Genomic DNA, 24,609 nt, shown 5'->3' with positions numbered 1-24,609 from the left:
GTTTAGTGTATTGAATGATGTAATCGAGTCTGCTGTTTGGAAACTTAGAGGGCGTTACAACTTAGGATAACAGCCGGGGAGAACGAGTTAAAGCGATACTACGTGCTAGCGGGAACATGCTGGTAATGATTTTCGTTGCGTAGCCAGTAGAGTTTCGAGTTTCAGACGGTTTGTTGCACTAAATCAATATATTCTGGAACAAGATGATTTATCGTCTTGAAGAATTGAATTGAATTATTAAAAAAAAATACGACGATTGCATATTGAACCCAATCCGACTTCTTTCATTAGATTACAGATTGTTACAAGGCTAGTAGCACCTGTAAATATTCTTGATGGTTCTTATGGATCTTGTCAAGGTCCTTTTTCTTATCGAAAAGTATTCTAACGGTTTCCATAATTGGCCGTATGAACACAACAAATAATGTTTTAAGTTAGTTTATGTCCAAGATGCATTTTAATTGAGGTATTATATTTAATATATTGCAACATTTTATCCTAATATGGTTGTTTTGAACAGCCCATCGATAATATTTTGAAAGAAAGAAAATTGTTGTACATGTTGTGTCTTCTTCATGACTGTTAATGTCTCTGTTTTCCTATGGTTAAATTTACAAGCCGATTGGTTTGAAGATATCTTATTTAAATCACTATTGAGGATAGCTGCCCCCCTCACCCAGATCGTTAACAACAGACTGGTATTGTCAGCGAAGAATCGAATTTATGCGTTAACTTCAGAAGAAAATATCATTTATAAAAATAAGAAAATCAAGAATACTACAACTAAAGTGCAATCAATATCTAACGCGTAAATTACAGACTTAAAATTGACTCATATGAATGGCGTACAAATAAACAATAAAGAACATGTACATGCACACTATAACACCCCTTAACTGAGCAAATAGTGCTTTTCCTTAAACATAACATTAATATAAATGCAGGAATGCGCCCACTTAATGGCACACCAGTGGGGTTTGTATAAAAAATCAAGGAGTATTCAGTGCTCAAATGGTCTTTTCACTTCATTATTACAGATGGCATATAAGTTTCCAAACGTACGCTAAGATGAGTAGAATAGATATCATTTATAGAAAAGTAGAGCTAAACATGCTATTGTTCTATTAAATTCCGATCTGTTGGTTTTAACATCTCAATGTCGAATGAAGATGTGACTGAGGTCGCTGAGGATTGCGCATCCGTTTGGGAAAAGAAAAAAGAAGATATTTGTGGAATGTCTCTTTAAGAGTGACAACAAAAACAAGGTTTCTGTTTTAAACGAATATTTGATATTTTGCCCTGATTAGATATTTGTAGAAATTTTATTTTAAAAATACTTATTTCAAATGATAATCGTAAGGTGTTTTTCACAATTTATATGTATGTATGCATAAGTAATTTACTTGTTTAAGAATCTTTTCAATTGGCCGGACAATGTCCAATATTTTGAAAATAGTGCCATGAAATTAATAATTTGTACCAGATTGTTAACTTGAATTAAGTGAGTGAATCTTGTTAACTAGCTTGTATGTCAGCGAAAGTGATAAAATAAATGGAATAATTACATTAAAAGGAGACGGCGATACATGTTTGTTCTGATCAATTTAAATGGAACATATGGTAAAACAGAACATAAATAGGGAAATAATTATTTCAAATCCATAAAAATAGGAAGTTATGATTGTTGTTTAACTAAGTATCTAATATAAATAATGAGGGTTTCGTTTTCTGCCATTTTGTTTATCAAATTAGAAATTGATATAAACATTTATTGCAAGTTGATGCTTCCTGTTTTAATAATTGTAAAATGGTTTATAACAGAGAATAACAATTGATAAGAGAGAAATGTTCAAAAGTCTATTTACAACAAGAGAATGTAGTAAATGTGTATTCGTTAAAACAGACTTTAAACCCGCCTCGTATAAAATCATTATTAAACTTTCCATAACGTCGCAAAATTTAGGTCAACTGCCCAAAATTGTTTCAATGATAAAATATAAACTTTTACACATATATGTGCGAATCTCTTTTTATCTAATTTGTACTGGGCCAAAAGGTTATGTGCCCTTCCCATCAGCCTGAGATATCAGTACTAGCTGACATAAGTTTCATGTACTGAATGGAAACATCAGAATGTTTTGGAACATGGAGGTTAAACTTTTCAGCAGTATGTACCATTTTTTTTGCTTATTTTCAGAATTTTATTATGTAGAAAAATAGCCATTGTGTCCAAACCTTTAGGTTAGAGGCGGAAAACTTTACCACTAAACTACTCTCAACCCCTATTATGTTGAGAGGGTTTTGCTTATACATTCAAACACTAGAAGTAGCTCCATTGTTTGCTTTGTTCAAATTTACTCAGTACGTGTATAGTCAGTACGTGTATTACTCCGCATTATTTGTGGGAAAAACTATAGAACCAATCCCAGCGGTAAAAGGTTTAACATAAACCCGGTGTACTGGGGAAATTGTTTAGCATTGCGGGTGGGGTAAGTGAACATGTAGATTGTCTTGCTGATTATCTTTGCCAGTGTTATTATAATGTAGAGTGATTGAACTTGTTGAGCAAATGACTATTATGGTCGGTTGAAGGCGGATTATTGCTTTTCTTTTGACATTTCAGAATATAAAAGAAGTCGGTTTTCGCAGCCACATATCCAACTGACTGTAGATAAACATCATATGGCCAACTATCCTAATTAAGCAAAATTTTCACCGCACCTTTTAATTGTTTCGATTTGTGTGCAAGTGACAGGATGAAGTTTCAGTCTTAGACAGTAATTTAGATACCTTTAATTATTTTTTTCTGCTAGGAATGTGAGTTATTGTATATTCATAGTAGCTTTTAATTTCTATTTTCAGTTCTTTGCTGCTTTTTGTCTTATGGGCTGTTAGGGCAAGGTAAATTGTTTCAAATGTTAATAGATATTGGTACAAGACCTTGACAAGATAAGTCCGCTATTTACATTTCGTACGTTATCAAACATTCAAAACAACTGTTTGCTTGTTTGCGGCGTCCCGATCTACCTTAATTGTTTGCACTCGGCCCTCTTTTTATTGCCATCAAAAGAAAGAAAACGTTGACCATTAATTTGGTTTCCATTCATGGAAACATTGTTTGTCAGTGTCCTTCACGAAAATGACGCGTAAATATTTCCATACAAAATGACAAGGATTTGCAGTGAAAATATGATATAAGACAAAACTTTCAGATAATTAAATACTCATCATCCCAACCTTAATCAAACATTTATTGAGTTTGGCCTTTGCACATTCATATCAACTGTGATATCATAATGTGTATGCTTGCTATCACCGGTTATCGCTTTCAGTTACTCTGTACATTTTCAGCCTAAATTAAATGTACTCGAGAATGTAAACATTGGTATCAGTTTTATCCTTTTTATTGCAAGACATTATTTTCCAAAAATAAATTGAAATCAGATTTGAATCAGAGCTTAAAATATCAATTTTCTACAAATAATAATTGATTGAATTTGCATTAATGTTTCGTTAAATTGATAACAGTATTTAAAATCAATATAACGCACATAAACTTTGTGTGATAAACTGTTAACAACATAATATGGCTTGCTGGTAAATAACTTTGCTAAAGTTAACAAAGAGTTTAACGATATTATTGGTAACTTTTAAAGGTAAACTTTCGCATGATGTGTTCATATAATTATATAACTAAAACAAATACAGCTGAAACAGGTTTCTCAATTATTGTTAGGAAATCTGCAGATCATGAGTGTATCTGGAAAACTGTCAGAACACTAGTGATTTGAATGTTAACAACGATGGTTTTAACACCGTGGTTAACTATAACAAAGTTTTAAACTATTGGCCCATAGTGTTTTTACAAGATTGTTAACGTGTATTCAGCTGAAAACGCACACAAAATGTAATGAATGGTGGGTCCTTAAAGATTTAAAGAGATCAACGGTTATCTTATTTGTAGAAGTCACCTTTCGTTCACTGAATCATTGATTTCGATATTTATTTAACCTTAAGGCTAATTCAGAACAATTTTATGATTGCGTATTTGGGAGTACACATGCTTGAACAAGTTTATTATGCGTGGAAGAAGTTACATTATTCCAAGTACTGCTCCATAAAGAAACATTGATACTATGGGTTCCTTGAATCAGAGGGTAGATGATATTAGGTTTATTCGAAGTGGGTGAATTGTCTGATATGATTATGAGAGTGGTCATTTGGTTTTTGTGTCTTTCAACTAAGTGAATGTTGGTTTGATACTAAACAAAGGAACGTCTTCAAAACGACCTCTCAAAACGGACAAAAAACTGATTTTTACCTAGGAAACGGAATCCAACATGATTCAGTTAAAAACTTTCGTCCCACTCAAGACAAAGATATTCTTAACTTTTGCCTTTGTTTGTGTTGTCAGTATTATATATTTTTAAACAATGTTTTTTTTTTATTTTACAGCGTTCTTGCTAGGTGTCGTGGATTACCTCACGCCGCACGATTGCTCACAAGACGAAATTCGAGAACATTGTTATGATAGAGCAACGCATTGCAAAAAAGTACACGACCTTTTAGGAGGAACTATATACTTCTGTGAATGCCAACCTGGCTTTCGTGGAGCTAGTTGTGAATTGGGTACGTACCAAAAGTGCAGAATATTTAACTGCTAATATCCGTATCTATTTTTATAAAAGTCCTCATGTGTATCTTTTTTGAAGCCCAAGCACTTAGATGTTGCCCAAATATTGCTGTTAAATTGTTGTTTCTAACGAAAGTGTATAATGGAAAGAAAGAAAAGAACAGAAAAGACAGAATATCTATTTTGACTGATCATCAAATTATTGATTCTTTTACATGCAGCCATATTGAGATTTGTTGTAAATTGCTTTTGTTAACCATATTGGTAGCCTGGCAATTTTATTACTTTACAACAATTCCATACTGATACTGTGGAAAACTACAGAAACAATATCAGTAGCCAAAAGTTCAAACATAAACCCGGTTTAATGGCACAGGGTAAACGCCAAAGACATAGAACACACACAAAAAACAAACAAACAAGAAACATGGAAGAACAGCACAAAAATCCATAAACAACACAGTGCATGCATGCATTGTGATTTCCCCTTAAAATTTTAAAACCGGGAAGTTTCAATTATTTTCGCACAATTAAATTAACAAGTTTACAAAATAGATCAGACGTAACGTATTTAAGTTATATACCGGAAGTCAGTGGCTTTAGTCCTACACCAAGCCCTTGTATATAGTTGTTTAATGATATATGTTAAAAATAGTCAATAGCTTAGAAAAGAAAAAGAAGTCCAATGAAAAGACACTTAAAAGTAAATAACACTATTTAGAATAAAGTACACGATTTTTATTCATTTTCTCAAATGTACAAACGATGCTACAGCTACAGCAAGATTGCAATTATATTGTTCAAAAATAAAACACATAATTGTAAATAATTAATGTGTTAACCAACACATAATACAATATAAGAAATAGACTAGTTGTATGTATGTGTTTGGGGTTTTATAATTTCCCACTACTTTCAATATCGTTATCGACTTATAGGAGACTGTATTACATAAGTTAACTCAAAGTCCGACAAGGTGAAACTTTATAATGACAAACATGTCATGTAGTACAACTGTAAAAAATGATGACCAAAGATACTTTTGATTTGATTTGCAAAGAAAGTGTAGGGATTGTTATTTGAAATAAAATTAACAAGTTAACGACGGAAGAAATATTAAATTGTAACGTACCTAACCTATTCTACTGGAATCAGTGGTTCGAGCTCTGCAGTAGGGGCATTGTTTGTACAGCTATAAAGTTATGAGTCAAAAACATTGATGCCTCTATAATTTTACTTCCAATGCAATGATACTCGAAAATTGTGAAACTATATGTTCAAATACCATAATGCAATCGCCGAACACAATATTCAGAAATAGTACCATTTTGTTTAAGATTCCTGCTATGACCAGCACTGTAACCATGGGCACGGTTCGTGCAATTTGTTGGACAAGGATCCATACTTTGAGTGTAAATGCAAACCTGGATACTCTGGAACACATTGTGGAGGTAAGTAATTTGATTGATTTCAAGACAGGACTAATATTATAGGGTTATTATTGCTGCTTTTTGATCCGCGTGGTTGTATTCGAATTCAGTGGATTTTTCAGTTCGGATTTCACGAGGCTTTATCCGAGGCAAGTTTAAAATCTGCAACAAATCTACAAGAGTTAAATGTTTCATCTGGATCACATCGCAGTAGCAATAACATTATATCCATAATAACTGAAATATATATGATGCATTTTCGTGTTATATGGGGACATTTTAAAAACGCACAATGTTACTGGTAATGAGCTGACGTAAGCAGAGTTTATACGGCCGTATTGCAAGTATTGAATACGGACTACTATTTTCTACGACATGTATTGCGTTTCGATTTATAGCGGGTATAAAATATGTACGTGATAAGTGCACCATGGATCATGCATTTTGGAGTTTCCTGTGATTTAACGTTGTAAACATTCGTCATTAAAGTGGCCTATAAATAATTTGTATAACAATTTCAAAACTCTCTTATTATTGGCTCTATCGTCTGAAGACGATCTTGAACTGGGTGTATGAAACTTTAAAGGATAGCATATTAAATCAAATCATGATGAGAAAATAAATATACTCAGAAACTTATGATTCTATTATAGTCAAAACGAATGTATTACACAATCGTCTTTACCTGCACAGCTTCATCCATCACCACGACGTCAACGCCTACAGTTACGACAACGCCACTCAAGACAACAACAAACCCTCCGACGACACAAACTACGACTCCTCCAAAAACAACAACGAAAAGCAACCCTGGTAAGCTAGCTATTACGCTTTGAACCTTACCTAAACCGTACCAAAAGGGGCCGATAGGTCAAATAGTAATTTATCTTGATGACTTGATTTGGTTTATATCATGTCGATTTAAGTGAAACATTTGATATAAGGTAGTATTGAAAATCTATGTTCAGTTCAATAAATGATTAAATCATCAAAATGGAAACTTTACAGCACCAGAATGATTTCTCTGGTTAATGGCAATATTTGTGAAAAAAGGGTTACTAACCTGCATAAGATACTCAACAGCTTATTCAACGATTTATATAAATTTAAGCATGGATGAGGATTCCGTATGATTTATTAATTTCTATGTAATTGTTACAGTATACCAGAGTTGCAACAAATACTCAGTTGTGAGTGATTTGTCACATGGCAAGCCCGTAGCCAATGATAACGCTCCAAATTGTTCATCCGGTTTACACACATCGAATGAAGCTCTTGTTTTAAAAAATTGCAACGTCAGCGAGCCTTATATGTGGCATCAAGGAACTCAGGTGATCTTTTAATGTAATATTTCCTTCAATGTGTAGACAAAATATTAGCACATTAAATTACAGCACTTCAATTCATTTGTAAGTTTTTCTTAAATCCTATATAATAATATTAATAGTAACAACCACACCTAGCTCTAGATTTCTCGTTAATATAAATGAATTTATATATATTTTACTTTTGTATACTTATTGATGGAAATATATGATGATACCTTTGCCAATCACACTTAATTTCACTTAAGAAACACGTATTATAAATATTTTTTAAAGACAAATAGAGTGTTATTAAATATATACCGAAAACAACGCTATCCAATCAGGTACCTTATAGATGGATAACTGTTGTATAATTGTATAGGTCATGAGGGATTGCAATTCCATTCCGTCGTATACGGCAATTGGTACCTACCTTTACGGATATTATCCTGTTAGCAAAGGCTTATCGGGCGTTTTCCTGGAATGCCTTCCAAACGGGTTTAAGGTGAATTATGTCTTTTTATGATAATGATTACAATGCATTAAAAAATTGACAAGTCCCCTGACATCCTACTCCCTTTTTACAAAAGGAGCCTGAAACCAAATATGCAATATCATTCGCTTTCCGTTGAAAGGTGGTAACCCTAACTTAGTTTATCACTCTAGTTAAATGCATATGTGGTCAGTCCGTGATGTGTTTAACTATTTGTTTCGCTTGATATGTTGCCCATTCAATAAATAACAAATGGTGGTTATTATTACAGTCAAAAAATTAAATGGTACGCACATTGAATAAAAAAGGTGATTTCACTGTTGGTGAATCCTATAATTTAATTAAACAATCGGTGATCAATTTCACGGAGAAAGTTATTTGGTATTATAGACAACTAAGGTATGACAATGAAACTTAAATGATGGGTTGAAGTGGGCAATTAGAAAACAAAAAAAGCTTTCATTTTCAGTAGTCCATGTCATAGTGAACAGTTTATAAAACAATATTGCCGTACCACTATTGAACTATGGGGACAAGCCAAGCCGCAATTAATAATTCCGTCAGACTCCTTATAAAAGGCTAAATGCCACTAGGCAGCAAACAAGTATCAACATTTCGCCGCTTAAAAATGCTTAACCACCTAGATAAGGGTCATTGGAAACCAAATAAGAATTTACTCGGGGATTCAGCAGGTTAACGAGCGTTTAACATTCCTTTAGTTGTTATGTTGTACTTGGCCTATTTAAGAACTGTAGTGTTTAGAAATTAGTAGGTAAATGACAATCTGAATTAACCGACAGGTGCTACATATCAAAGCTTAGAAAGGTAGTAAATGACACAAACGTCGTTGTGACAAGCTATTTTCTAGTATTAAGGTATAGTTTCAGTTAAATTTCAGTTAAATATGATTTGAATGAGAAATCTTTGGGAAAGAAAACAATGAAAAAAATGACAAGCAAAACATGTTGTTTATAATTTATGTGCAAAACATACTTAAAATTATTCTGTTCTTTATTTGATAGATTATCTTCCAAGAGCACTGCGACAAATCGCCAGAAATCCGACATATTGAGGAAGGAGGTGCTGGATTCTTCGATCCAAACAATTATTATACAATTGCCTAACGATTATCCAAATTCATTGTGTTTGCTTAAAACCTTGCTTTAGGATAAAAATAGAAACAACTTGCCATTATTCTTTGATTATAAAATTTTAAAATGCACTATTAATGTTTGGATCCTGAGGTTGACGGGAGAAGGGGCGTAAGTTAGGAGCATAGTCGGTTGACGTACACCCCTCCCTAAAAACAATTTGTAGTGCGAAATAGTTCAATTTGAGCATATTTTGTTACATTTTAATCTATAATAAACATAAGAAGTATTTTTTACGACTTGGGCGACAAAGGTGGGGGTTGGGGAGGGGGGGGGGGGCTCTGGTGCGACTCTGCACCGAGATCCACTAGTACTATTAAAAAACAAAACAATTATACTTTTGGCCATTTGTGTTTGCAATCATCGATCCGATCTCAGATTGATTCGTATTGAACAATCTAATATCAGTACCGCTGCAGTCCCTTTCTTTTTTAAACACAGCTCTAAATGGAATAATGAGCCAATAAAAGTCCATGTGAACTTTGGTACCCTGCTTTTGAATCAGAACCGTCAAACAGGGGCTTATCAACTGTGGATTAATTAGCAAGAGATTCCTTAAATTAGGTATTCAAAAACTCATTTTCATTTAAATATTTGAAATGCATATATCTCTACATTTCGCTTTCATTGAAATTATTTGCATGTTGTTATCCGGTTCGTTGCCCCATTCGAAAATATAACTCTTGAGCTAGTGTTTTTATACAAGTGATATGAAGGTAAACTTTTATAAAATTGATATAAATTAAGTATAATTTTGAAAAGAATAATAGAAAACAAATTTAAGTCACTTTAAACAAAATCAAAATTTTAATTAAAACAAAGTAATATAATGTTTTTGAATGAATAAAATTCCGCAATAAATAATGTGTATTGAGGAAGCCAACCTTAAATAAACCATTTAAAAGAACGGGTGAGAACGCATTCATATCCTTAACCTAAGATCTCAGTTTCATGGCAATTTCAGCTTTGGATAAGTTTTCTTCCAGGCCAGAAACTTTAAGAATGTAACAGTGTGTTGTGTTCCCTAAGTTAATCATAAGTGATGGTGTGTTTTTATAACACACAACGTATTCAATGATTTACGAAAAAACCCTGATTAGGATAGATGTTTCGCTCTAGAGAAAATTCTAAAATAAATGCCTATCCCAACAATTAGTTAGATAACCTTCATACACCTTCTGACCCCATTTTTAGCCAGGAAATAGGCCTCACATAGAAGATAATGCCCTCTTCAAAGTAGTAAATTAATATCGTTCGCACGGCTCTCGACTGCTAGTCGGATATATAAATAATGAAAGTTTGTGAGGGTGATTGTATCAAACGTAGAAAAAAGATGGGAATACGACTAACATAAGAAGTAAAAAGTATGTTGAGCGAAAATAGGAAAGAAATAAAAATGTCCCGAATTGGCCGATTGAACCAAACAAAGATTGTTTGAACTGAAATTATATCCAAGATGCATTTTAATTTACGCTTTCATTTTATTCTCGTTCAACATTTTGTGTTTATCTAGTTGATCTGAGCAGCCAATCGATGATCTTTTGAAAGAAACATTCCCAAATGTATATGAATGTTAACTTGGATAATCTGTTCTTCCTGGATAAAGATCGGTGGATGATAAACTTGTTGTGTATTTCTCGAGATTGATAATGTCTCTGCTTTCCTAGGGTTGAGTTTTACAAGCCGATTGGATATCTAGAAGATATCTTAATAAAATCATTATTTAGGATAGATTTGTATAAATAAGAAATAGGAAGAAATTGTAATTTGGTCTGGATCTGGTTTTATTTGTCAGTTTATGAATGCTTCTAAAGGCATCGTATTTTGTCTTGAGATTCGTTACTACTTACTGCCTAGTTGTTTTTCTAATTAAAGTACAAAGTGAAAGACGTGAACTGTCCATAATGTCTTCAAAAAAACACAGCTTCGGCGCTGCTTGCCTTGGACTGTTTTTTATCTGATGTTATACACTGTTTTCGGGCTTTTAACCTTTATGATATGCTTACTAGTGATTCAAACATAAAAACTGGAATAATTATCATTGGAGTAGACGGCGACACTTGTTTGTAGTGAACAATTTGAATTGATCATTTCGTTAAGGAGAACTTTTAAAAACTTGAAAATAGTTTTGTTTCAAAGCCATTACAATTAGGAAGTTTTTAAGATTAAATAATTACCCAATGCAAATGAGGTGTTTTTTTCCGCTATTTTGTTTATCAAAATCTCAGTTAAATAACAAATTTGATTTTAGACTGAAGCTTACTTTTTTAAAGTTACGTCCCTTGATCAATGGCTGCACGTGTTTATATGCTGTGACAATTTATCTTGGTTTTTTTTTCAAAATGGGAGTGGATTTTTCCGTGTATAGTATGTTTATAGGGGTTTTTAAAATACCATTCCATTCCAAGTTGTGTATGCATGGTTTTATAGCGCAGAAACGTTGTGTGTCTTTGTGTTTGTGACTCGCGATTGTTTTGTCCATGCTGGCGGTCACATGTGGGACTACAGAAACAAACCACGGGCCGGGTAGAGGCTCTCCAGGCGTCTTGTCGTCGTCGTCCCAAGGGAGGGGCTCCCGTACCTCAACAAGAAACAGCCGACAAGCTCGGTTATCGACACATGAAAGTTGGGTTATCGGTGTATCGAATAATTGCCATGCTACCAATGGCGACGATAAGGATATTTTTGGGTTAGTGATGTCACTGAAATCTGACCTCAACAAAGGTATGAACGATACAAACACTTCTCTCGATTCATTGAACTATAAAATAATGAACTATCCTAAGTTTGCAAAGTATTGTTGACAGAATGGATGGTCAGTCACATAGAAACAATTTATTGATTGATGGATGTCAGGGCGAGAAATATGAGTCGCCAAGAGTGACTCAAAATAAAGTCAAGCATTTTCTGAGTGACATCCTTTTATTGCCCAACGTCGATGATATTGCATAGAAAGTGCGCAGCGACTGCCTAGAGGTTGGTCAGAAGGTGCACGCACTATAACATTTTACAGTGCCTCTACTTACACGAATGTTTAATGATATATTTAATGCAGGAGGTCAGTTTCCGAAACAGTGGTCCGATAGCATAATATATGCATGTCCAATACATAAACTGGTTCTAAGGAGGACCCTGATAATTATAGAGGGATTTCTTTGATTAATATTTCATGTAAAGTTTATTCCTCAGTTCTAAATAATCGTTTATATAATTGGGCTGAAATGTACAGCAAAATAGACGAAGCACAATCTGGCTTCCAGATTGGGTACTCGACGATCGATAACGTTTTTACCTTAAGCGCTTTAATACAGACAAATTAAGCAAAGGCCGAGGTAGACTGTTAGTTTTATATGGAGATTATGCTAATAAGGTAGTAGATGGCAAGTTTTAAATGCTTTGAAAGCTATGTATTGCAATATCAATGTTAATGTGAAAACCAATGACGGCCTTACTGATATCTTCCCATGTTTAAAGGGGACAAGAAAGGGGGATATAAGTAGCCCCAGATTATTTGTGTTATTTATGAATGATCTAAGTACATACCTTAGAAACAATAGTGAAATCGTAACTAACGATATACCTGAAATTGTTGCACTCATGTTTGCAGACGACATAGCCAACCCGGCTGAATCTATTATTCAATAACAACGCCAGATTAATGCTATACTTGCATTTTTCGAAAGTACAGGAATGAAGGTTAATGTTGGTAAAACAGAGATTATGATATTTCGTAAAAATGGGCCACTCAAAAATACGGAACAATGGACGTTTGGCGAGACCCCATTAAATGTAGTATCATTTTTAAATATATGGGGCTAATATTTACACCTGAACTATCCTTGTCTCGATCGCACAATAAACTAGCTATGGAGGCTATGAAGTCAATAAACTGCCAACGTATCTACCAGAAACAAATGGCTACATATAACTACATAGAGAGTTTCAAGATATTCGACTCGATGGTTAAAGCAATATTATTGTATGGAACCGAGATATGGGGATACAAGCATTCGCCCATTATTGAAAGGGTACAAACTCAGTACTGCAAACAATTTCTGGGCGTAAGTAAATCAACTAATTCTGAAATGGTCTTAGGTAATTGTGACGATAACCATTGTGTGTAGATAGTATTACTCGTTTATTACATATTGGTGCATACTATTGCATATACAAAATCAGTGGTATCCTAAAGCATGTGACATCATGTTAAAAACATAGACAACACTGGGAGGCGAACATGGGCGTCAGTATTTAGAGAAACATTTGTGCTCAATTTCGTGTGGCTAAGCGCCACTTGTCCCTCTAAAAGGTTGACAGGCGCTCGTGTAGAGGACGCCGGAACTATTTAGCAGGCTAGAGTCTCGTTCGTTATCGGAATTAACCAGACAAATCGCTCCACCAACAGGAATTTGGGGATACTGACCAATGAATATATGCTTTAAAACTAGAGTATCAGACTGCTTAAGGCAAAACCGGCACAATCATATAAATAGCTCATCTAGTTTTGATCACTTTAATAATTTCAAATCACTTTTGCATGTAGAGCATTTTGGACTTCCCATTTTATTCAAGGAAAAGTCTAAGAAATGTAGATGCTCAAGCCACAAAGTGGCCATTGAAACAGGACGCCATATGCGTATATCCAGGGATGAAATAGTATGTACTTATAGCTAAAATAATAATATAGAAATTGTTGAGGACGTGTTTCATGTATTTTCGAAATGAAAAAAGTTTGAAGACGCTGGGAATATGTTACTGCTAAATCTGGTCTCTAATTATTTTATTATAGACATGGTTCATACTAAATTGTCTAGCAAAAATAGAAATTTCAATACTGGTAAATTTATACATATGATTGTATATAGCTAAGATGCTGTCCTCTGACAGCACACATTTTAAATCGATATATAGTAGTCTTAAAAGTAAAGTATATTTACAATCAACATACATTGAAACTCAATAATTTGGTTTAGCCACACCAAATTGATATTTTGTTCCGCGGATTTACCGCTCCTATATTTTTGAAAATGTAATTTTTTTTTTTTTTTTTTTTTTTTGTGCGCCCGCACCTCCATTTTGATAGCCAAGCATATTTTTTTCAGGTAATCATTTATTAAAAGGCTAAAAATATTCAAGAATAATTTTTCTACGCTAGTTTTCGTGTTTTTGTAAAGGGAAGTTACCGATGCGTAGTGTTTTTATACTGTATATCGACCGGTTTAGCATGGGTTTCAATAAATTCAATCAAAATGGCGGCTTCCGGTATAAACAATGTGGCTCGAAGTTTGGAAATTAAATCTTATTTTTGACAATAAATATGTTTTGAGCATGCTTGAAGTCATTGTTGATCGGCTCATTCACTAAAGGATCATTATTTAAAGAAACCATTATGCAATAAAGCATGTTTCAGAGACTGGTAGCGATTATATTGCGTAATTAGTGACTCGATTTGAATGGAAATCGGAATGATCAACTTAGTACTGTATTATTTTATTCAAATCATAATACAAGGGACCAAAATTTTACCTCGTTACGACGATGCTGAAGATGATATGGAACATGAGTCATTGTTTGGTCCAAATTGATGTATCAAGCTCATTTTTGATCAAATTCTGACAAAACAACAGTTTTGAACAAGTATCTTTTCACAAATAGCGATATAAACACTGGTCTATATATAACTCAACATAAGTAAGCGAAAGTTTATCACCTTATATTTTGTTTTTATTTGCAGCATAATCCGGGATTGTAATGCACTTGTCAATTGTAACCACTGCCCCGCCCACCCCTCGCCCTTGTTCCAGGGGTATACCGGGGACAGCAGAGGCAATGGGCTGTGTTTTTACCTTACAGATGGCCCCCAGTGCCTAGTGAATGTGGTTTTGTCTTCATATTGAAAATAGTCGGGAATGGGCCTCACATAGGTATTCGGGGTTGCGGGGCCATTTGGCAGGGATTTTACCAGCAGTGTGTCCCTGCAGGTCGGGTATTTTAACCGGGTTTTGAGAGACCTGAAGTCAAAGTCCCTGCTATTACGGACTTGGGGGGGGGGGCATATACAATTGGCTGGTGCATAAAAACATCTAAATAACCAAAACAAGTACTCTGAAAAATACATTTGTTCTTTTTGTTTTAATAAGCACTTGTCATTGCATTTCCTGTGATAATAAAAACAAAATTTAGTCTATGTTATATGGAGTCTGATGTTTGATGATGCCTGTGTTAAGTGATCATTTTTTACAAATCCCAAATCAATCCTACGTTATGTCTAAATACAGTTGCATATGATGTTAAACTGATTCAGGTAGATTTATATAAGTCGTTTCAAACTTTTACTAAAAGCAGGGTTATTTATTATTATGAATGATTGTCATATTAAAATACGTTTTAATTATATAAGAAATTAGATTTATCCATATAATGTTTGTACTAAACACGGATGAATAAATAGTATGTATTCCGACATTTTCCCAATGTCCATTAGAGGTCCAGGTCAAGATGGCATTAAAATGGGTTTAAGGGCAATAATTTTTTAACAATCTTTCTTATTTATATTGAATATAAGGAAAAATACATTTTTCGCTCTTCGCTTTCTTCAGTTTTTATGAAAACTGACAAACTTTTATTTATTTATTTTTTCGCTCGCTTTTTTTGGCAAAAATCCGAGGAAATAAACATTAATTTGGTGTGGCCTTATAGACAATAAGCACTATATTATCATGTGTTCAAGTCATATGTGTTGATGATTGAATATAATTAATGTTTATCATAGGTGTTAAATATATTTAAAAATGAACATAAGCAGTTTTTTTCTATCGATAACATTGTCTTATATTAAACCATTTTACAGATAACAGTGCATTCGATTATCTTTTGTACATTTATGTGTGTACATTTGTAAGAACTAAGTTTAATTACGTGTTAATGGGCTTTATGTACGCTGTGTATTGGGCAGGTGGCCTCTTATCACGAATAAATGAGTTTGAGTTCATAATTATTAGGTTTCATCAGTTGATTGACAAAAATGAATGAAGTACATGCATATTAGTTAAACAGACGTGGAACTGTTTAAAACGGCTGTCTCGTTTGAAATAAATATTAAACTTTCCATAACTTTTCAAATGTTAATGCAAATTCCAAAATTGTATCACGTATGAATTATGTGTTTGATTTGATATGTTATCTTGGATCCTTACCACATGTATGTGCGAATTTCTTTATTTAATATTGTACTTAGCTTGAACCTGAAAGTTGAGTGGCATTTTACTTTTCAGAGATAACGGTGCAAACCCAAAGCTAGTTTCGTGTTCTATGGAAACATCATATTCATGTTTTGGAACATGGAGGTTAAACATTTCAGCAGTATGTACCATTTGTTGTTAATTTTTAGAATTCGATTAATATGTAATTATTGAATTTTTGTTTATTCTTATTAACGTTAGCTCGTATTGGAAGAAAGCTTATAAAAGCATGCTCTCGTCAGTTGTCTGGATAATAAAGCTGCTGTTTTCATAAATAACAGGAGATAAGACAAACTGATTCGATGATAAAACATGACCAATTAAGCCAATAATCCACTAATAACACTCCTTAGACCTTGATTTATGTAACCTAAACATACATATAAATTTCTGTATATACTAAAGTTACATTTTTTTTCGATAATCTTCTCGAAGACGGAACGGACTTATCCTCTAGTTAAAATATATTTGAAGAGTAATCATTATGGCGAAATTTATATACATAATATATATAATACTAAAGTAAACGTAGCATTTGCGATAAGGCGACGTTGTTTGTCACACGTTTGAAGACTGCTTGGCCTCGATAATTGTTATAATTAAATTGTTTTGGAGTACATGTTGTTTCAATTATATATCAATTAACTTATCCGTTGTGTTATCGGTGACTTTAGTTTAAAATGATTTATTTTCATTAAATCGTATGTAAACACTCTATTTATGTATGGTAGGTATTCCCCACACTAGTTAAAACCTAGTTAAATATTCGATTAGCTCCAAAGCAAGTACGTCAATATATGTGTTCAGCCTTCTTACAACTAGCATCATTGTTGCATTATTTTGGAAATGTACTTTCTTTACCGTTCTAATTTCTGATTTTTTAAAATAATGTCGTATTATTCACTGTTTTGTTAACATTTATTTGGGAATATATTAATAATATATTCATTTGAGCCCTTGAAATCAAAGTAAACCAATAAAAATTGTGTAGGCGATTTGTTAAGATGATACCTTTTTTGCAATAAACTTGCATGAACGACTTTCTAGGTGGTGTTTGTTTTTGATTACATTAGAAGTAAGATAACAGTTCAAAAGCACACTAAAAGAAAACAAAAACTGATAAGTAAATTTCAAATACATAATAATCTTTTCACTTACATCGATGTTCTTAAAATGGTGGTAATCAACATTGCATAACTTTGTTCACGTGTAGAATGCATTGAACGCAATTAAAAATACAATAAACATACGTTGAAGGAAACAGTTTTTCAAAGTCGAAAAAGTTGTTTCAATAATGCAATTACACTGACACTCCTCTTTGCTGTCCTTTCAATAAACAATTTCAAATCGAATTAATAAAGGTTTATAACGCATGCAATACAGCATTATCTAACAGGCGCATATAGTCCAACGCCTCACGTTCTATGTTTAAGAATGTAACATGGTCAATATGAGACGATTTATGCGGCCAATCAAAGTATTATTTACATTCTAAATCAGCCAGTAGAGAGCTTTGCCGACCCCGCCCTTTCTTTATGTATATTTATATATACATATTATTATTATAAATTTTGAAAATGTGCTAGTCCCGCTAGTTTCATCCTTAGGTGTTCTTTTTTATTTTGTATTGGTTTTGGTGCTTTTCATTATATTCTAAGTATTATTTCATTGACTTTTTTGCAGTTATTTGCTGTTGTTTGTCCTCTGGGCTAATAGGGCATGGTAAGATGTTTTGTACGTTATGACAGTTGTGAAAAAGTGTGATATCAAGATTAAACGATTGATTTATATATTATCATATCAAACGGAGTAGATATTCAGTTTCAAGTCCGATATATTTACATTATTAAACAAGATTTGTTCAGTAATTACAAACTGGTTTTGTAATCGTTTTTCCGACCATCCCTAATTGTTTGCACCCGATCGTATTTCTAAATGCCAGCAGAACATGAGAACTCAATGCAAACGTTTATCAAAAAATGGGTATAGAGTATTTGTGTCACTATGGCGTGTTTTCAGTTGATGTGTTTAATTGTACAGCTTTCATTCGTGATTGCTATTACCGGCATCTTTAATTAAAACATGCGCCGATTCTCTACAAAGAGTCCTATATTTAACTATACAAAAATCTATCAAATACGACTGATGTTTAAATGTATTGAACATATGTACACTCTGACCCTCAACAGCAACAATGACGAGAACCCCCAAGGGCTGGTAAATATTTATCCGCTCAAAAGAAGAGACTTCCATTTGGTCATGCTTTGAAATGATTTTCTAAACAGATTTTAAGATTGTTGAGATGTAAGGGCTAGGATTCGTTCTTACATTTGCTATTTATAGTAATTCTAAAATGGGCTTTTAATTATAATGACCTGACGAATTTGTGAACAAGTTTTGAATCCGTAAGTGAAAACGTTTTTTTCTCCAACCTCAGATAAATAGATCCATTAATTTAACCATGCTAAAAATGTCTTATCTTGCCCACGGGCGAAGATAAAATGCCCGTATGGAACTTCTTTTAATGGTCACCACATTGTAATTACCTCCCTTGTTGAAGACTGTCGTCTGGAGCGTCTGTTTGAAGCGCATCATGGAAAACTTTTCTTGTGGCAATATTTAGAACGCTAGTTAATTATTTCTCGCTTCAAATGCCCCCAGAAAACAGTTTTCACGCACCTTTCAAGAAATAATGCTCACTCTTCTTAGAACTATTTAAAGACCGATCAGACAATTTACATACTCTGAATCACTGCTCGAATATCAATGACAACCACGAATTATCGCATATCCATACGCAATTATTTTCACTAAGCACAAAAGAGTTCCAGCAAAAAAATACATTTGTACTTATTTTTTTTATACTGGAGGTGGGAGAAAAAGCATCTACCATAGCCGTTCGTGTAAGATAGGTTCATCCCTCGCGCAGGGTGTTTTGCGGAAACGATGTGTGGATTACGCTTTGAATTTTCAAGACAGCAACGCACTTGGCTGACCTTTAACCATTAATCATTATTAATCATGGTAGATTTTAACCTAAATCGTCACATTCTATATAAATTATATATATTTTGGATGATTTTTTCGAGCGTTTCCAATTGGTTTAATATGATTTTAAATTTTGTTTTACAAATACGTTTTGTGCCATTTTGTCACAGTTTGTTTAATTAAGAACCTTTTGACGAAATCATGTTGTCTATCTTATTGATGAGTTTTTCAATTTAAGAAAGATTTATGATATAAATTTTCATTTCACTGTTTTGTTTTTGGCGTGTTCACATGTATAGGTATAACAAAGACGCATCTGATTATTCTGATGTTTAGTATAAAACATTTTTACTTATAATTTGGTTTAAATTTAAATGCTAGTTTTCTGATGTATTGCAATTTATTCGGAAATGTCTTAAATGTTTATGTACATACCAGACAGAATTCGTTTATATAACAAATTTTAGTAAGTGGACAATAGTTTATGCAGAAACATAATAGATTTTAGACATTTTGAAAGAAGTTGCTTACGCTTATTAAAAAGTTAATTTATTTTCCAAAGTGCTGCGCCATATCGAAACATTGATTGTATAGTATATGCATGTTGGATTACTCAAAGAGGATGAAAGCTCTGAAATCTTTATAAAGGAGATTGAGAGGATTAGGTGTCCGCATTGTACACACTAGGTTACTCGTTCGATCCAGACCAGGGTTACTCTCTCATGGCCTCTCAATTTGGACTAAAGTACTGGTTTCCACCCGGAAAAAACGGAATCGAGAGTGGTTCAGATGTATGTCAGCCTTCGTAACAGTCAAGTTAAAAGACAGTTGTATAAACGTTTGACTTTGTTTGTGATGACAATAGCTTTTATTTGGTCACTTATTTAGTCTTTGATTTTAAAGCGTTCATATTTGATGACATCGCAAATCACATCAATCACCTTCCTGATTGTTCAAACAACGAAATTCGAGACCATTGTCATGGTAGAGCGCAACATTGCAAAAGAGAACACGAAGTTTTGGGAGTGCATTTATACTATTGTGATTGCCAACCTGGCTTTCATGGAGCTACTTGTGAACAAGGTATGTATTGTGAGGTTAGTGAGAGTTAGTGTTACTTCGCGTCGTTGTTGTTTTCAAAAGCCCAGGATGTTTTATATAAACCTCATGCTCAAAAATACTGTCACATATGCTTATAAAACTGTTGCTTATTACGAACCAGTTATATGGAACAAAAATAACAGAATATAATATTTATTTGACTAAGCATGTCATAGGAAATAAAATTGTATCAAGTGCTATATTGGAGATGTTATGCAAACGGACTGGTAACCTGTGAAGTTACTAACTCAGCAGCAATGGCTTTGGAAATTTCACGCATTTGTTTTCGTACATTAAGATTAAATTTACAGGATAAGAAAGATTGCAACGTACCTAATTGATAAGACGGGACGCAGTTGATTTAGCCCAGATATTTATGTAAACGTTTACTGATATGGGTTAAAACCATATTGTTTTTATAAGCTTTTGAAAAATAATTATCGACTAATAAGATCCTGTGTTATCTGAATTGACTTAAAGTAAAATAACTGTAAATAACGTTAAGAAAATGTGCTTCTTGTTTGAATTGCAAAGTACGTGTAGAAATTGTTATTTGCAATAAAATTTACAAGTTTACGACTGAAAATATATCTAATTGACACGTGCCTAACTTATAAACCTAGAATCAGTGGTTCGAGCTCTGGAGTAGTACGAGTATCAGTTTTTACAGGTTTACAGTTATGAGTTAAACACACTTGTAATTTTTGAGATGCTGCAATAATATGTTCAATGCAATGATAATTATTCCAAAACGAACTTTACTTTTATTATGAAACTATGCGTTCTAACACCATTTTCCAATCGTATGAAGCAATATCCAGAAATGGTACATTTTTGTTAAAGATTCTTGCTATGACCAGCACTGTACCAATGGACAAGGTCTTTGCCATTTGTTGGACACAGATCCATACTTTGAGTGTAAATGCAAACCTGGATACTCTGGGACATATTGTGAAGGTAAGCAATTAAATTGATTTCAAGACAGAACTAATACATACGTTTTATTGTGTCTGCACACTGGGGGATAGGATCTTTAATCACGACGTTTTTCGACGCGAAGTTATAAATTTGATATAAAGTCGTCATGTCAGAATCTACTTATATAGTACTATTTTTTATTACGATTTTGAAAGACTCTTATAAACGGTTCTAACGTACGATGATTAGCATGAACTGGGAGTTTTTACCTTAAACGGATAATACTATGGAATTGAATAGGAATTAGATCCACTCAGAAACTCATGTTTTTATAAAAGTCTATTTATGTAACGCACAATCATCTTTACCTGCACAGCTTCATCCATAACCACAACGTCAGCACCTACAGTTACGACAACCCTTCCAACAACAACAACAACAACAACAACAACGAAAACCAACCCTGGTAAACTAACTATTACGTAATGTCCTTTACTTTAACGGTTCCATACCAAAGATAGCCGATAGGTTGAATGTTTAGGTGTCTTAATGACTTAAATTGTTTATCTTATGTCGATAAAGGAGAAACATATTTCGACATAAGTAGTTCAAATATAAACTTAAATCGATAATTTGATTACAATTCAAAATTGAAATTGTACACCACCAGAACGAATTGTCAGGTCAATTGCCATAATTCTTGAAAAGGTTACTAACCTGCATGAGTTATTACCCACAACTAACTTATCGATTTGTACATATTTAAGCAAAGATGAACATTTTTAATGGTTAACCCAATGTCCATGTTATTGTTACAGTATACCAGTATTGCAACAAATACTCAGTTGTGAGTGATTTGTCACATGGTCAGCCCGTAGCCAATGATAAAGCTCCAAATTGTTCATCCGGCTTACCCACCTCGAACGAGGCGTTTGTTTTAAACAATTGCAACGTAAGCGTTCCTAAAGGGTGGCATCAAGGAACTCAGGTGATCTTTAAACATAGTTCCTTAAGTGTTCAGATAAAATATCAGCACATTGAATTACATCACTTAAACTATGTTGTAAGTTTTGAAACCTTAATTATATGAAAAATTAAAGATGGATAATTGTTGTATAATCGTATAGGTTATGAGTGATTGCAATTCCATTCCCTCGTATACGGCAATTGGTACTTTCCTACATGGATATTATCCTGTTGGCCACGGCATATCAGGCGTTTTCTTGGAATGCCTTCCAAACGGGTTTAAGGTGACTATTTTCTTTTTATAATTTACAGTAATCATTAAAATGCGGTTATATATTGACAAATCCCCTGACATCGAACTCCTTTTAGAAAATTTAACCTTAAAACCTGGCGGTAAAATAAATTGCTTACCATTGGAAGGCAGTAATTCTACCTTCTTGTAATGATTTTTAACGCACGTGTCGTCAGTTCGTGTTGTATTTTGCGGTGAGTGTCTCTCGTTGAACAAGGTCTTAGCTTTGTGCTTTTAAAAAGACTCCTCGTGAAATGTTGACAAAATGATTTTTCCTAATAGTCGACATAGTGTTATTACAATCAGAATTCCTTAGATTTATAAAAAGTAGTATTGTTGATATTGTGGTTTTTGTTGTTTTAAACTCGTGTTGTGAAACCCACACAATAATCAAGGAACGATCACATCTAGGACCAAGGATATCGGTATGGCAAACGATAAGGTCGAAACCAATAGCATGTTGTAAACATTGTCCACCAAGTAGCAAACTAACACGTTGCGATTGAACTTCATTGGCAAGATCTGCTTTATTATAAGCAATTCCCTAATGATGCCCACACTATAAATAGTAAATGATAGGGGTTATCACCCTTGGCATGTACTGGTTGTTGTAATAAAACAGTTTATGACTAAACTTATTATTGTTTGCGAAGACAGGCAATAGATAAAACCTCACAGGTTAGATCAAATAGTACTCCAAGTAGGTAAAAACAAATCATGATTTAACTGTTGTCCTGTAGATGACCCCTATAATGTAAATAAAACCAACAGATATTAATTTCACCGCAAACGTTATATTGAATACTCAATAACATAACAAATGGACAAAGGTCTGAGCTACAAAAATGAATCTTCAGTGATGGGCTACAGTCGACAGGTAGAGATACAACCCTGCTTTCGTTGTCAGTAGTCCAGATAAAAATAAACAGTGTATAAAACATCGTTGCCGTACCGCTTATTAAACAATGGGAACAAGCCAAACCGCACATAATTCTGTCAAACTCCTTAATAAAGGCACACAAGGACAAGGCAGCAGGAATAATACATTAACATTTCACCGCTGATAAATGTTTGGGTAATCGCATGAGTCGTTGGAAGCCAAGAAAGAATTCACTTATCTGTTTACAAGTGTTAACAGACCTTTAGTTGGTATATTGTACTTGACCTTTTGATGAACTTTTTTGAAATTGCAGGTATATGGTGATCGTAATTTGTCCAAGGGGTGTTTCATATCATAGCTAGCAAAGAGAAAGCATATTTTTTATTCAATATGATTTAAGTTAGATCTTTGTTTTAGAAAACCTTGAAAATATTATGCCGAACACGAGAACATAAATCACAAGAGCAATACATATTTTCATACTTCATGTGCAAATTCTACATTCTTTTTGATTGTGTTCTCTTTTTTTGATAGATTGCCTTTCAAGAGCACTGCGACAAATCGCCAGAAATCCGACATATTGAGCAAGGAGGTGCAGGATTATTCGACCCCAACAAATACTACACAATTGCCTAACGACCATCCAGATTCGTTGTTATTGCCTTAAACCTGATTTAAAATAAAAAGAAAAACATCAAACATGAAAAAGCTTATTGAAATTATACTTGATTTTCAAACAAATATATATTATGGTTTAGATTATATCGTACATTGAACATAGTTTGGGATTTATAAAATGATGAAATAACACTATTAAGGCGGCGAATTAAGTATTTTAGTCCGAAATGCTGCAATTTGAGCATATTTTATCACTTTTTCCTCCAATATTGACACAACCCCCCGCTCCACCTCCTAAATCCACCAGTGATTTTTCAAAAAAGCAATACTACCTTTGCTTATTAGAATGTTAATACAATTATTTCTCTATTGCAGTTCATTTCAGTATATGTACTTGTCGCAACCTAGTGTGTATTTCTCGCATAGTTAATATGATATTCATACAACGCATGCTGCATCAGATACTGAGATATTCAGAAAACGGGTTATCGCGATATTGTTTTCACATAACTCGCCCATATCTTGTATTCATTTCAGTTAAAATAAGGAAAGGAAGAAAACTGGATTAATGTGCTTACATCGGAGAAAATT

General features: G+C 33.5%; 2 protein-coding genes across 2 annotated transcripts; both read left to right on the top strand.

Annotated features, from left to right (window-relative positions):
* Positions 1-2,145: 2,145 nt before the first annotated feature.
* Positions 2,146-9,050, top strand: LOC128240477 (neurogenic locus notch homolog protein 1-like). The gene is made up of 8 exons (XM_052957121.1): positions 2,146-2,167; positions 2,863-2,901; positions 4,456-4,629; positions 5,971-6,084; positions 6,757-6,876; positions 7,225-7,394; positions 7,753-7,875; positions 8,886-9,050. The coding sequence occupies exons 1-8, from the start codon at positions 2,146-2,148 to the stop codon at positions 8,985-8,987; spliced, it is 864 nt and encodes a 287-aa protein (XP_052813081.1). The 3' UTR covers positions 8,988-9,050.
* A 7,234-nt stretch (positions 9,051-16,284) lies between these two features.
* LOC128241797 (neurogenic locus notch homolog protein 1-like) lies at positions 16,285-24,099 on the top strand. The gene is made up of 8 exons (XM_052958880.1): positions 16,285-16,376; positions 17,939-17,977; positions 20,147-20,326; positions 21,188-21,301; positions 21,639-21,728; positions 22,081-22,250; positions 22,390-22,512; positions 23,935-24,099. The coding sequence occupies exons 1-8, from the start codon at positions 16,343-16,345 to the stop codon at positions 24,034-24,036; spliced, it is 852 nt and encodes a 283-aa protein (XP_052814840.1). The 5' UTR covers positions 16,285-16,342; the 3' UTR covers positions 24,037-24,099.
* The last annotated feature ends 510 nt before the right edge of the window (positions 24,100-24,609 follow it).

This window comes from Mya arenaria, chromosome 7 (genome assembly GCF_026914265.1).
Source record: "Mya arenaria isolate MELC-2E11 chromosome 7, ASM2691426v1".
NCBI classification, from domain to species: Eukaryota; Metazoa; Mollusca; class Bivalvia; order Myida; family Myidae; genus Mya; species Mya arenaria.
Note: the sequence above shows the minus strand (reverse complement) of the source record. Positions and strands in the feature narration are given on the sequence as shown.